General features: G+C 40.6%; 1 protein-coding gene across 1 annotated transcript in view; it reads left to right on the forward strand.

The window, feature by feature from the left end:
- Positions 1–12,644, forward strand: part of DNAH6 (dynein axonemal heavy chain 6) — a 300,028-nt gene that overhangs the window by 142,891 nt on the left and 144,493 nt on the right. The window contains exons 30-33 of the mRNA XM_024129964.2: positions 1,217–1,354; positions 4,194–4,361; positions 6,605–6,753; positions 8,109–8,216. Coding sequence (XP_023985732.1) covers positions 1,217–1,354; positions 4,194–4,361; positions 6,605–6,753; positions 8,109–8,216 — 563 coding nt within the window. The remainder of the gene's footprint in view (positions 1–1,216; positions 1,355–4,193; positions 4,362–6,604; positions 6,754–8,108; positions 8,217–12,644) is intronic.

Consider the following 12,644-nt stretch of genomic DNA (forward strand, 5'->3'; position numbering starts at 1 on the left):
ACATCTTCTTTATCCATTCATCTGTTGATGGACACTTAGGTTGCTTCCATGTCCTGGCTATTGTAAATAGAGCTGCAATGAACATTTTGGTACATGACTCTTTTTGAATTATGGTTTTCTCAGGGTATATGCCCAGTAGTGGGATTGCTGGGTCATATGGTAGTTCTATTTGTAGTTTTTTAAGGAACCTCCATACTGTTCTCCATAGTGGCTGTATCAATTTACACTCCCACCAACAGTGCAAGAGGCTACCCTTTTCTCCACACCTTCTCCAGCATTTATTTGTAGATTTTTGTTGATGGCCATTCTGACCGGTGTGAGGTGATACCACACTGTAGTTTTGATTTGCATTTCTCTAATGATTACTAATGTTGGACATCCTTTCATGTATTTCTTGGCAATCTGTATATCTTCTTTGGAGAAACTTTCTTCCTGCTGCTGGTTTCCCTTCCCATTATACTTTTATCAAGCAGGTACAGGTATAAGTGTAGATACAGAAATGGAGAGAGTTCTACCTTTCTGTCATTCATGGGCATTTAGGAGGAAGGGATGGTAGCAGTATATGCTCAGTGGACCATCTTGAAACAAACAAAAAAAAAACATTAGCTCTATTTTTAAAGAGATAGAGATGGTATAATGCAATATTTGTAAAAATGCTTAACCCCAAATTCAAGTCTCTAAAGGAACTTTCCTGTGTCGAATTCCACAAGTACATATTCATTCTCCTCCACCGTTAAGATTCTGCTGTAGAAGAAATTAACAACCATTACATTACCCTGTGCAGCTGTGCTTCTGCCCAGTGGTTCCTATTTGTTGTCTGCCATGTGTAGTACCTGGTAAAGATAATGAAAGCTTCTACCAGTAAAGTTTTTCAAGGTTTTCTTAAGTCATTAAGTGTGTCTATTCTAGGTATTAGCTTCTTTAGGAACCTGTGAAGTATTTACATAGGTGAACAGAGGTTATGAAAAAGTAGGAAAATTGGTCAGATTGTCATTTTATTTAAAAGTAAAAATTAGGTTCAAATCATTTATAGAGAAGACAAAAAGATAGTTCCTCTTAGAGAAAGGTGTTAACTTCTGACATAAGACCAGGAGTCACATAAAGTCATTGCTGATTTCCAGATACCACCTATTTTCCTTTTACTATTTCAGCTCAAAATTTAACTTTTGAAAGAGTTCAACTCTACAATATATAGTTGAATGTATTTTGATTTCAGATGATGGGGCGCTTTTTCAGTGGTCTGGCACAGTCAGGGGCCTGGTGCTGCTTTGATGAATTTAATCGAATTGACATAGAAGTTTTGTCAGTCATAGCACAGCAGCTCATTACCATCAGGAATGCCAAAGCTGCAAAGGTAAGGCGCTGGTCAGTTGTCTGTGGAGATCACGTTTCTAAGTTCATAATGAATTTACAGCATGTTGCACCTTAGGAAAGACAGTGCTAACTTTAGCCTATGTATTCCAAGTTTCCAGTGTCATTGGTGAGTATTACAGCAACAGGACTTAGTTGGATGAATTAATTGCTCATCCAGGCAACACAGAGAAACAACTGTATGGCAGACATTGTGCTGGGACCTGAGGATACAGAGTTGGTGAGACTCAGTCCCTGGCCTCATGGAACCTTGTTCTTCCCACCCTCAACACACGTGCACATGCACACACACACACACACACACACACACACACACACACACTCTTGTACTCCCTGTCCCTTTCTCCTCCACTCCTCTTTTCCTCCTCACCTTTCTTATTCTTGCCTTTGACATATACTTCTCTGCTAGGTTTCTCTAATGCTGCTTCATCTAGGCTCTACTGCCTTCCTCATGGCCCCTAGTCCCAGTCTATTGCTGGTAGAAAAATGAGAGAGGAGTCCTGGAAAACCCAGGGGGACCTTGACTCTCCAGAACTTACTGGACTGGAAAAGCCAAGGAGTGTAGGGCCAGATGAAGATATTAAAATGGCCTCACTATTTAAAATCTGATTTAGCCCATATGAGCATGTTTCTGGAGAAGGGTTTTGTACTGGGAAGGTGATGGCAGTGAAGGATGTGACCAAGTCCCCTACCGCTCTGTGTTGACCTTGTGAGATTATGTCATGAAGTCACCAAAGGGCAGATTGATGTTCAGCCAGTACAAACCAGAACAGCCTTGCCAGTTGTTTAATATTTAAATAGTCACTGCCTCGAGCCCCTGGAAGGTCCCCACCATTACCTTGGCCCCTACCTGAAAAGTCTCAGACCTCCTCAGGATCCAGCCACAAGGGTTCATCCTGACCTACCAAGGGGGCCTCTGGACCCAGCTCCCGCTCTAGGGACAGGGCCATTCTCATCAGAAAGTGCCCTGCTAAAGAGCTGTTAAATATTCTATCACCTCTGCAAAAAAGCGTATTATAGAACAAGTAAAAAGAAAGCAGAAATTGGACTTTTACCAGCTACTAAATTGTACACGTCATTGTACTTTACACTTATTTCATCTTCACACCAAACCAATGTGAAGTAGATGACGTTTTCCCAAGCTACAGGTCAAAAAGATTCAGAGAAATTAAAACATTTCTGGGAACAACATAGAACCAAGACACACATCTAAATCTGTGTGACCGTGAGGTCCATGCTCCTCCAACTACACACCCTCTGGGAGGCCTGCATTAAAATCAGGGACCACCAGATATAACATAATGTCAGTCGTTATCACCATCCTGAGCGCTTAGCATGCTTAGCAAAGCCTCGGGAGCAAGGGAGAAGGAACCAGAGAGAACGCAGGCAGCCTTGAAGCGTTGCCAACTGGAGAGCAACCATGTGAGGTGAAAGGAAGATAGGAGGACATCTGAAACTAACCAAATCTCACCCTTGACTTTGCCAGTGGTCAGATGAGATAGTCGGAGTAGAATATGCCCCCCAGAATACATGAAGAAACTAAAGCACAGCAATTTACAAGCTTGAATAACACAAAAGCCATTTAACAGCAGCAGGACTGGGGTCTCCATCTGTGGGGTCCAGCACGTTCTCCTCCAGGCTATGACACATCACCTCAGCTCCATCATGGTCTTCCCCTGTATTCTTTGTAACTGAATATAGTCCCTTCATCCAGTCACCCACCCAGAATCCTGGAATTCATCTTGAATTTTTCCCATTGCCATCAACCCCAGAATCTAAGCCATCACTAAGTCCATTCAATTTTATCTCCTAGATCTCTCTCATCTCCAATAAGAACTCCCTAATTCTGGCTCTCCTCATCTCCCCAATAACACTTCCTACTGGTCCCCCTGTCTGTAGTTTGTCTAACCTGTCCAATGCCATCTTTGGTCCTATCACTCTGCTCAAAGCTCTCTGGTTCCGCCCATCCATGGAACAAAATCTAAATTTTTTAGCTGAGCATGCAAGATTTATGATGCTCAGGCCCCAGCCTACTTACACTTTCCTCCTAGAACTTTACCCTTTAGCAAAGTGAATAGCTGGCCATTCCCTGAACATGCAATGCTGTTTCTTGTTCCTGCTCCCTTTGACTGGAATGGCTGCCCTGTTCATCTATGGGAAATGCCCTCTTCATTCTTCAGGTCTCACACGGGCTTCCCTGCTCCTCCTGTGAGCTTTGCTCCCTGCGGGCTCTGCACACACCTCCACTATACCATCGATTGCACTGCATGGTCATGGTCCTGGGTCTAACTCTACACAACAAGCCCCGGAGTTTCTCAAGGGCTCTGTATGCCCATTCCTAACCCATTGCCTACCTGGCACAGATGCTCAATGGGTGTTTGCTGTTGAATGAAAGTGAAGGGGTAATTCCAATGACTCTAACAGTGAGGCCTCAACCACTCAAGGACTAAGATCAGATTCGAATTTCTTAGGGACTCCAGAAAGTGGTGGTGGAGAAGGTTTAGTGGCCATTAAATCTAAGTTGAATTGAGGAGTCTCAGCGAAAGATGTTGAGGCCTAGAAGATTACAGGTCTGGGCCAGGAAGGCAGAGACACCTGGGGCAAGGCAGAGGCAGGAAGGCGGAGAGCAGGAAGCACGTAGCCCGGAAGAGATTGGGAGTGGGCAGGACAGAATCAGGAGGGAAACATTCCCAACAGCAGGATTCAGTAGTCTTTGCTTGAATGCATGTTACACAAGTTTTGTATTCGAGTAGTAGTTATGGGAAAGAATTTACAAATGTCAGGGGACGTGTTAACTTATATTTTCTCTTTCCCTTCAACAGCTCTCTAGATTCATATTTGAGGGGCGGGAAATAAAGTTGGTTATGACTTGTGCAGCCTTCATCACAATGAATCCTGGATATGCAGGCAGAACCGAGTTGCCAGATAATTTGAAAGCCCTGTTTAGACCCTTTGCGATGATGGTTCCAAATTATGCATTGATTGCAGAGGTGAGCTTCACATTATAAAGCAGCAAAAACTTAAGCTTGTTTCTTTTATTTAGTATTTGATTATTGTGGTAGAAAGTTTCCCTTATGAATGCAGTCTAGCCAAGGTTATACAGTATTGTTTCCTCTTAAGTGTGTAGAGATGATCGTTACCACATAGAATGTTTTGTTCTCTGTGTGTGTGTGTGTGTGTGTGCGCGTGTGTGTTTGTGTGTATGTGTGTAACTGCTATATCCCTAAAGCCCAGGATGGTATCTGGAATATAGTAAGCCCCCAAAACTGGAATGAATAAGTAAGTTTAATTAACCAGTTCATTGGGGTTCATCAGTTTGTCTCTAGGAATTAAAATGTCTAGATTATTCTAAAAAGACTGTATTATTCTCACTTCTCTTGCTGCATTATTTTTTTTATTAGAGTCAAGGGATGTTAAGTAAAAGCAATACTAATCACTAATGATGGAGGGCAGGGATTTGTTTCTAGTCTGTATCAACTTAGTCAAAAAAGAGAATCATTAATAAGCTAATTATTTATGATTGTATTTGTTCCTTCTGTATCTGTCTAGGAATCTTTCTGTTTAAACTTTTTTTTTGTTTCTTCATACTAGTTAACACCCAGTGTATTAAATTTTATATGTATTTTTCTTGGCACTTTGTACCGAGGTATAATTTATATATAGTAAAAGGCACAGATCATAAGGGTACAACAGAGTGAATCCTTACACATGTATTCACCTGTGTGATCACCAAGACCAATACATAGGATGTTTACAGGACTCCGGAAGGCCCCTCGTGCTCGGTGCTGTATTTCACAGCAAGGGATGCTACCCCTTTTAGAACGGAGCTTCTCAGAAAGTACATATTACTCCTGTGGCTAATAAATTCCTGACAACAGCTAATTTAAAATATTCCTCTGGGCTTCCCTGGTGGCGCAGTGGTTGAGAGTCCGCCTGCCGATGGTGGTTGAGAATCCGCCTGCCGATGCAGGGGACACGGGTTCGTGCCCCGGTCCGGGAAGATCCCACATGCCGCGGAGCGGCTGGGCCCGTGAGCCACGGCCGCTGAGCCTGCGCGTCCGGAGCCTGCGCTCCGCAACGGGAGAGGCCACAGCAGTGAGAGGCCCGCGTACCGCAAAAAAAAAAAAAAAAAAAAAAAAAATTCCTCTACGTGAATTAAAAGTAATTGCCTAAGAATAGAATAGACCATGCCAAATCCTATCATTAGAAAAAGTATAACTTTTATTAGTATAATGCCTACAGCATCTCATGAGTCCCCCAGTGTCCTCTGTGGGTAAGATGGGGTGGTGGGCAGTTAAAGCAGGTGGCCTCTTCACTCCAGACCCCTCTCTGGACAGGACAATAAATGACTTGCTCATTGTCCAAAGCTGGTAGGAAGAAAACCAGGTTTGGAACTCAGTCCAACATTGTGTTCACATCTCACGTTTTGTCCTATTGTTATATTACTCAGTAATTAATTGGAGAAATTTAAAAATCCAGTCTTCTGAGTGCTATTCCTATTGTTGTTACAGATTAAATGAATCAGAGTCTGTCATCAGTAAATATTTTTCATCACCTGCAGTGCACAGAGTACTGTGCTAATAGGTAGTGATAGAGGAATGAAAAAAACAGACACCAGTACGAAATCTCTGCATTATCTCAAATCACAATTCCGAGGCCCACTGCAGTGATTTGAGTAGATTATGGGTTGAAGGAAGTGTCCACACCCACCTCCACTATCATCACTGATTTATTTAACCAAGGGCGCAGAAACTTGTCGGAGGCAAGGTGGCCTCCTAGGGCAGGGGAGAGGCTACAAATCTTTGTGTAGCTTCCCTTGACTCCCAGGGAGCCTAAAGGGAGTGCATCACTGACAGTCAGATCAGGGAAGCTCAAGTCTTGCATTTCTACCCAAGTCTTGCATTTATACTCACAGCACCATCCAGCCTCCGCGATGTGAACATTTTCACAGTGGGCTCTGCTTCTCCTCGAACCAAATGTCACCAAGACCACATCTTCATCTGTCAAAAGAAAGCAGAATCAGTGCCCAGACATCCCCATATAATATCCCACCTTCCACTTTGTGGCACAAAACCTTTTTCCCTTCAATCTTTACATTTCCTTCTTAAAGGGTATAACAACTTGGAGAGATAGAGTATAATACCTAAAGTAGATTTTGAATACATTGGTATTAAGCCAATATGTTGTTATCAATATAATATAATAGACCCTGCATTATATTTTTCCATTCTAGGTAATTCTCTATTCTGAAGGATTTGAATCCAGTAAAATATTAGCAAGAAAAATGACTCAGATGTATAAGCTTTGCAGTGAACAGCTCTCTCAGCAGGATCACTATGACTTTGGCATGAGAGCCGTGAAGTCTGTACTGGTCATGGCTGGGTAAGAAACCAAAGTGGGCAAGAGTCATGTTTCCAACCACGTCATCACTTGCATTTCATGAGTAATTCACAGATGGCTCTTAAAGCAACATAGCAAGTGATTAATAAATGTTAGCTGCTGCTGTTGTCATCATGCTTACCTTGACACCCCCCTGCCACAGTGAAATGGGGCATCTCTCTTCATCCCAAGGCCTTCACTGTGAGAACCAACATAGCTGCCCCCAGACCAAACCTGAGTCTCCACTAGGCTTTGGGTAACTTTTGTTTCCCCTGAACTCATCACATACAATGGGTTTCAGTATACAAAAGGCTTTACCACCATGAGCTAGGATGACGAGACCTAAAAGACATAGTTTGTTATGCAGATACACTAATTGAGTCATACACATCACCTGACAAAGCATACTTCAGTTTCATCATTCCATCTGCAGTCCAAGCTTTTATCCTAGACGCCCCCTCTCTCTTTACAGTTTGGTCCAAGGCTGAGCTTCTTTCTAGTTCCTAGTAGAGCAAGAGTCTTTTCTCTTCTCAGGCCCCAGCTTCTCTCTTTATCACCTCTTGACACGCCCACCTGTGGCATCCCCAGCTTGTCCAGAGTCTCTGAGGGAATCTGTCTTCTGTCTGGTCCTTCCTCTCAGGCCGTGACTCGCTGGCTCAAGCTCCGTCCACACAGGACCCCTTCTGCCTGGCTTCTGCACAAATCTCCCTGCCTTTCTACCCTCTGTTCCTTCTTTCAACCTCCTAGATACAGTATTTCTCCTCTTTATAGGATTGCCATGAAAGGAAGAGGGATACTGAGGAGTTGAGACACGCTTGTATTCAGAGAACACAACTACAGCCCACGGGCAAGACAGACAAAGGAGCAGTCATCTCGAATATAATGTGTGAGGGCAACCATGGGGCTGTGCCCCGGGTTCGTTGGCAGGGGATGGAGGGACTTTCTAGAGGAGGGAATGTCTGAGCTGGGTTTTGAAAGAAAAATAAGAGCCAGCAAAAGACCAAAGCAGAGCATTCTGGGATAAGAGAAAAGGGAGTCACAGGGATATGAATCATCATGATGTATTCAGGGAATTGTAAATACAGGTTGGATAAAATCTGGATTGATGGGGGGAGCTTGAGAAAATGTCCTTGTCGTTCTCCTCAAGGCTATGTAGCCTGTGCCTGACTTGTCCGTGTGCTCTCTTGGAAATAGACACTGAGCATGCAAGGGAAAATGGTACCCTCCTTCCAGCAGGAGTCTGCAGCGGCGTGCCCTCCACAGCTTTCTGCAAGCAGAATCCCCGACCCACAGGTTTGGGAAATCATGTTCCATATTATGTTCTTGTAATGTCATCTGAACTTTTCCTTTAAATTTAGGTCTTTAAAAAGAGAGAACCCAGACCTAAGTGAAGATGTGGTATTGATAAGAGCTTTACGAGACTCTAACTTACCAAAATTCCTAACAGATGATGCTGTTCTATTCAGGTAAATTTCTAGGTGTGACAGATAAAGCATAGCTACTGTGTAGAGGTAAAGCACAGTTTATCTTCAGATATGCCTGCCTCTAACAAGGTATCATCTTTTCTAGAGACACATTGCAATTTTTAAAATACTAGTTTAAATAAAGATACTAAAGTTTTAGCCTCAATCCAATCATTTATTTTTTTCAAAATATTGATCACCAAGCTGCATGCTATGCAAATTAGCATTTGGTTACAAATTCCTGACCTAAGAGAAATTCCTGACTCTAAAGAAGCAGAGGGCTTCCCTGGTGGCGCAGTGGTTGAGAGTCCGCTTGCCGATGCAGGGGACACGGGTTCGTGCCCCGGTCCGGGAGGATCCCACGTGCCGCGGAGCGGCTGGGCCCGTGAGCCACGGTCGCTGGGCCTGCGCGTCCGGAGCTTACGCTCCGCAACGGGAGAGGCCACAACAGTGAGAGGTCCGCGTACCGCAAAAACAAACAAACAAACCAAAAAAGCACATTTGGGCCCCCACATAAATATGATGCTTTTATCTATTTCTACTTTTATTATTTAGTTTTATGTTTATCCAAGTCATAAAAGTATGTGGTTTTTAAAATAAAATACTATTATAAGTTACTCTCATGAAAAACAACAGTTCCCTGCCCTTCACCACGTCCCACCTCCCAAAGGCAATCATTTTTCAATTCATTCATTCGTTCTTTCCTATTTCCCTCCATATTTTTTTAGCATCTTTATTGGAGTATAATTGCTTTACAATGGTGTGCTAGTTTCTGCTCTACAACAACCTCCATATTTTTTAGTACCACGTTTATGCCATCTCATGACTTTTCTGTTTTAGATGTTATCTGTTAAGTTACTAACAGAGAGATGAGGATATGCACACGCACCTCTCCCCCTCCACCCATCCTCTCTGTGTAGTCATGTAACAATATAAATGGAGCTAAATATTCAGGATTTCCATAATTTATTATAGAGGTATAAATGTTACCCAAAGATGCACTATCTTTCCCCTGTTATTAAATTATCTAGCTTTTCATCTTCCCTTCGTATATTATCTTAATTTTTGTTTTTTATTCCTTTTACCTACTTTTCTATAAATCTATCACTAATTCATTTCAAATTCTGCCAGAATATAAATCTCCTAAAAACAAAAACAAAAATGACCTTCAATCATACAAAATATTCTCTTGAATTTGTCTCCTTGGAGCCCTCACCCTCCTCTCTGATCTACACTGGTTGCCCATTACCCCTGGTGCTTATCTGTCATCCTGGGATGCCCATTTATGACCTTGCTGGCTCTTTGCCTCTATCCACTATCAGATCTTCTGTTACCCAGAACATGTGTCTACTCACTTTTGGCAGAACATGATGAAAATTTCTATACAGTTATGTTTGCACAATTATGATATTGCTATGAGTGAGATTCTAGGAAGTACATTTCCTAGATCATGGGGTATGGACGTTGCAAATTTAGATAGATCCTATCAATATGTCCTCCAAAGACATTTTACATTTATATAAACAGTTTTATGAAAATACCCATATCTCTTTATATGTTTTGGAGGGAGAGATACCAAAATAGCAGCCTATTTTATGTACATTACTTTAATTATTAGTAACACTGAGCATCATTTCTTATGTTCATTACTCATTTATATTTATTATTCTTAGAGCATTATTCTGTTGTGCTCTTTTACTTAGCAATTTGTGGGAAATCATAAACTTTATCTGGTCTAAAAATTGGAAATATTCTCTAAGTATATCATTCACTCTTTATGTTTAAAGCCTTTTGCCTCACAGAAGTTTGATTTTTGCTTGTTTTTATTTTTTCACTTTATCAACTTTTTTTAAAGCTATAGAATTTTTATCTTTTTGAGGTAGACTTTCTTAACACAGTGTTGTAAAGTTCATCTCTTATATTTTCATCTAGTACCTTTTTTTCCTTGCTCTTTTTTTATCGACGTATAGTTGATTTACAATGTTGTATTAGTTTCAGGTGTACAGCATAGTGATTCAATATTTTTATAGATTATACTCCATTTAAATTTATTATAAAATATTGGCTATATTCCTTGTGCTGAACAATATATCCTTGTAGCTTATTTGTTTTATACATAGTAGTTTGTACTTCTTCATCCCCTACCCCTATCTTGCCCCTCCCCCTTCCCTCTCACCACTGATAACCACTCGTTTGTTCTCTATATCTTTGATTCTATTTCTTTTGTTATATTCACTAGTTTGTTTTATTTTTTAGATTCCATATATAAGTGATAACATAGGGTATTTATCTTTCTCTGTATGACTTATTTCACGAAGCATAATACCCTCCAGATCTATCCATGTTGTTGCAAATGGCAAAATTTTATTCTTTTTATGGCTGAGTAATATTCCAACGTATATACATACCAAATCTTCTTTATCCATCCATCTGTTGGTGGACACTTAGGTTGCTTCCATACCTTTGTTATTGTAAATAATACTGCTGTGAATATTGAGGTACAAGTAGCTTTTCAAATTAGTGTTTTCATTTTCTTTGGATTTATACCCAGGAGTGGAATTGCTGGATAATATGGTAGTTCTATTTTTAGTTTTTTAAGGACCCTCCATACTATTTTCCATAGTTGGCTGCACCAGTTTCCCACCAAGAGTATAGAAGTGTTCCCTTTTCTCCACATCCTCGCCAACATTTGTTGTTTGTGGTCTTTTTGTTGGTTGCCATTCTGACAGGTGTGAAGTGATATCCCATTGTGGTTTAGATTGGCATTTCTCTGATGATTAGTGATATTGAGCATATTTTCATGTGCCAGTTGGCCATCTGTATGTCTTCTTTAGAAAAATGTCTATTCAGGTCTTCTGCCCATTTTTTAATTGGTTTGTTTGTTTGATATTGTGTTGTATGAGCTATTTATATATTTTGGATATTAGCCCCTCATCATTTGCAAATATTCTCCCATTGTCTTTTCATTTTGTTGATGGTTTCCTTTGCTGTGCAAAAACTTTTAAATTTAAGTAGGTCCCATTTGTTTATTTTTGGTTTTGTTTCCTTTGCCTTAGAGACAAATCCAAAAAATGTTGCTACAATTTATGTCAAAGAGCATTCTGCCTATGTTTTCTTCTAGGATTTTAATGGTTTCCAGTCTTACATTTATGTCTTTAATCCATTTTCAGTTCATTTCTTATGTGGTGTGAGAAAATGTTCTAATTTCATTGTTTTATGTGTAGCTGTCCAGTTTTCCCTGCCCCGCTTATTGAAGAGACTGTCTTTTGCCATTGTATATGCTTGCCTCCTTTGTCATAGATTAATTGACCATAAGTGTGTGAGTTTATTTCTGAGCTCTCTATTCTGTTTCATTGATCAATGAGTTTGTTTTTGTGCCGGTACCATACTGTTTTGATTATTGTAGTTTTTTAATATAATCTAAAGTCAGGGCGTGTGATACCTACAGGTCTTTTCTTCTTTCTCAAGATTATTTTGGCTATTTGGGATCTTTTGTGTTTCCATACAAATCATAAAACTATTTGTTCTATTACTGTGAAAAAATGCCATTGGTATTTTGAGAGAGATTGCATCGAATCTATAGATTGCCTTGGGGTAATATGGTCATTTTAACAATGTTGATTCTCCTAATCCATGAGCACAATATATCTTTCCATCTGTTGTGTCTTCTTCAATTTCTTTCATCGGTTTCTTATAGTTTTCTGAGTGCAGGTTTTTACCTCCTTAGGTAGGTTTATTCTTAGATATTTTATTCTTTTTCATGTGATTGTAAATGGGATTGTTTTCTTAATTTCTCTTTCCAATAGATTGTTGTTAGTGTATAGAAATGCAACATGTTTCTGTATATTAATTTTGTATCCTGCACCTTTACCAAATTCATTGATGAGCTCTAGTAGATTTTTGGTTATGTCTTTAGGATTTTCTGTATATAATATGATGTCATCTGCAGAAAGTGAACATTTTTACTTTCTTTTTTCTAATTTTGATTCCTTTTATTTCTATTTCTTATCTGATTGCTGTGACTAAGACTTCCAATACTATGTTGAATAAAAGTTGCAGGAGGGCGTCCCTGGTGGCACAGTGGTTGAGAATCTGCCTGCTAATGCAGGGGACACGGGTTCGAGCCCTGGTCTGGGAAGATCCCACATGCTGCGGAGCAACTAGGCCCATGAGCCACAACTACTGAGCCTGCACGTTTGGAGCCTGTGCCCCGCAACAAGAGAGGCCGCGATAGTGAGAGGCCCGCGCACTGTGATGAAGAGTGGCCCCCGCTTGCCACAACTAGAGAAAGCCCTCGCACAGAAATGAAGACCCAGCACAGCCAAAAATAAATAAATAAATAAATAAATTTTTTTTTTTAAGCCAAGCATTTGAAGCCCTTTAAAAAAAAAAGTGACAGGATTGGGCATACTTATCTTGTTGTGATTTTAA

The sequence above is a fragment of the Physeter macrocephalus genome, chromosome 12, assembly GCF_002837175.3.
Source record: "Physeter macrocephalus isolate SW-GA chromosome 12, ASM283717v5, whole genome shotgun sequence".
Lineage (NCBI taxonomy): Eukaryota > Metazoa > Chordata > Mammalia > Artiodactyla > Physeteridae > Physeter > Physeter macrocephalus.